This window comes from Arachis ipaensis, chromosome B03 (genome assembly GCF_000816755.2).
Source record: "Arachis ipaensis cultivar K30076 chromosome B03, Araip1.1, whole genome shotgun sequence".
Taxonomy (NCBI): Eukaryota; Viridiplantae; Streptophyta; class Magnoliopsida; order Fabales; family Fabaceae; genus Arachis; species Arachis ipaensis.
This window is the reverse complement of record NC_029787.2, coordinates 18,691,663-18,692,071: the sequence shown is the minus strand read 5'-3', so window position 1 is coordinate 18,692,071 and position 409 is coordinate 18,691,663. Positions and strand designations below refer to the sequence as shown.

At 37.4% G+C, this 409-nt stretch overlaps 1 protein-coding gene across 1 annotated transcript in view; it reads right to left on the bottom strand.

Annotated features, from left to right (window-relative positions):
• LOC107634274 overlaps nt 1-409 on the bottom strand; it is a 2,079-nt gene that overhangs the window by 820 nt on the left and 850 nt on the right. The window contains exon 2 of the mRNA XM_016337820.2: nt 114-319. Within this exon, the coding sequence (XP_016193306.1) occupies nt 114-319 (206 nt within the window). The remainder of the gene's footprint in view (nt 1-113; nt 320-409) is intronic.

Genomic DNA, 409 nt, shown 5'->3' with positions numbered 1-409 from the left:
CCCTTTAATATCCTAAATAGGGCTAAGTACCCAAAATATAAAGCAAATAGTGAAGGAGTTGTTTTTGGTCTGGAAAAAAAAAGTAGAAGCATGTAGGAAGAGAGAAACATTACCAAGTTAAAATGAGGCAAAGTGTTGAGAGTTGGATATTAGAGGAAGCCTTATCATAGTCGTGGTGAGAGCAAAGGCAGTTGCATCCACCTAACAAATTGGCTATGGCATGTGATAGCCCCAAAAGCACTGCAGCACCCAACCCCATCATAAACGCCTTATGGCTTGGCTCTCTACACTCAAAGATCCACACTCTCATGTGCTTAACCTGTTCATTTATTTCTTCTTATTATTACTACTATGAAGTTGTATCTTAAATGTGCTTTCAAAAAAGAAAAGCAAAAATAGTTAAGAGTTA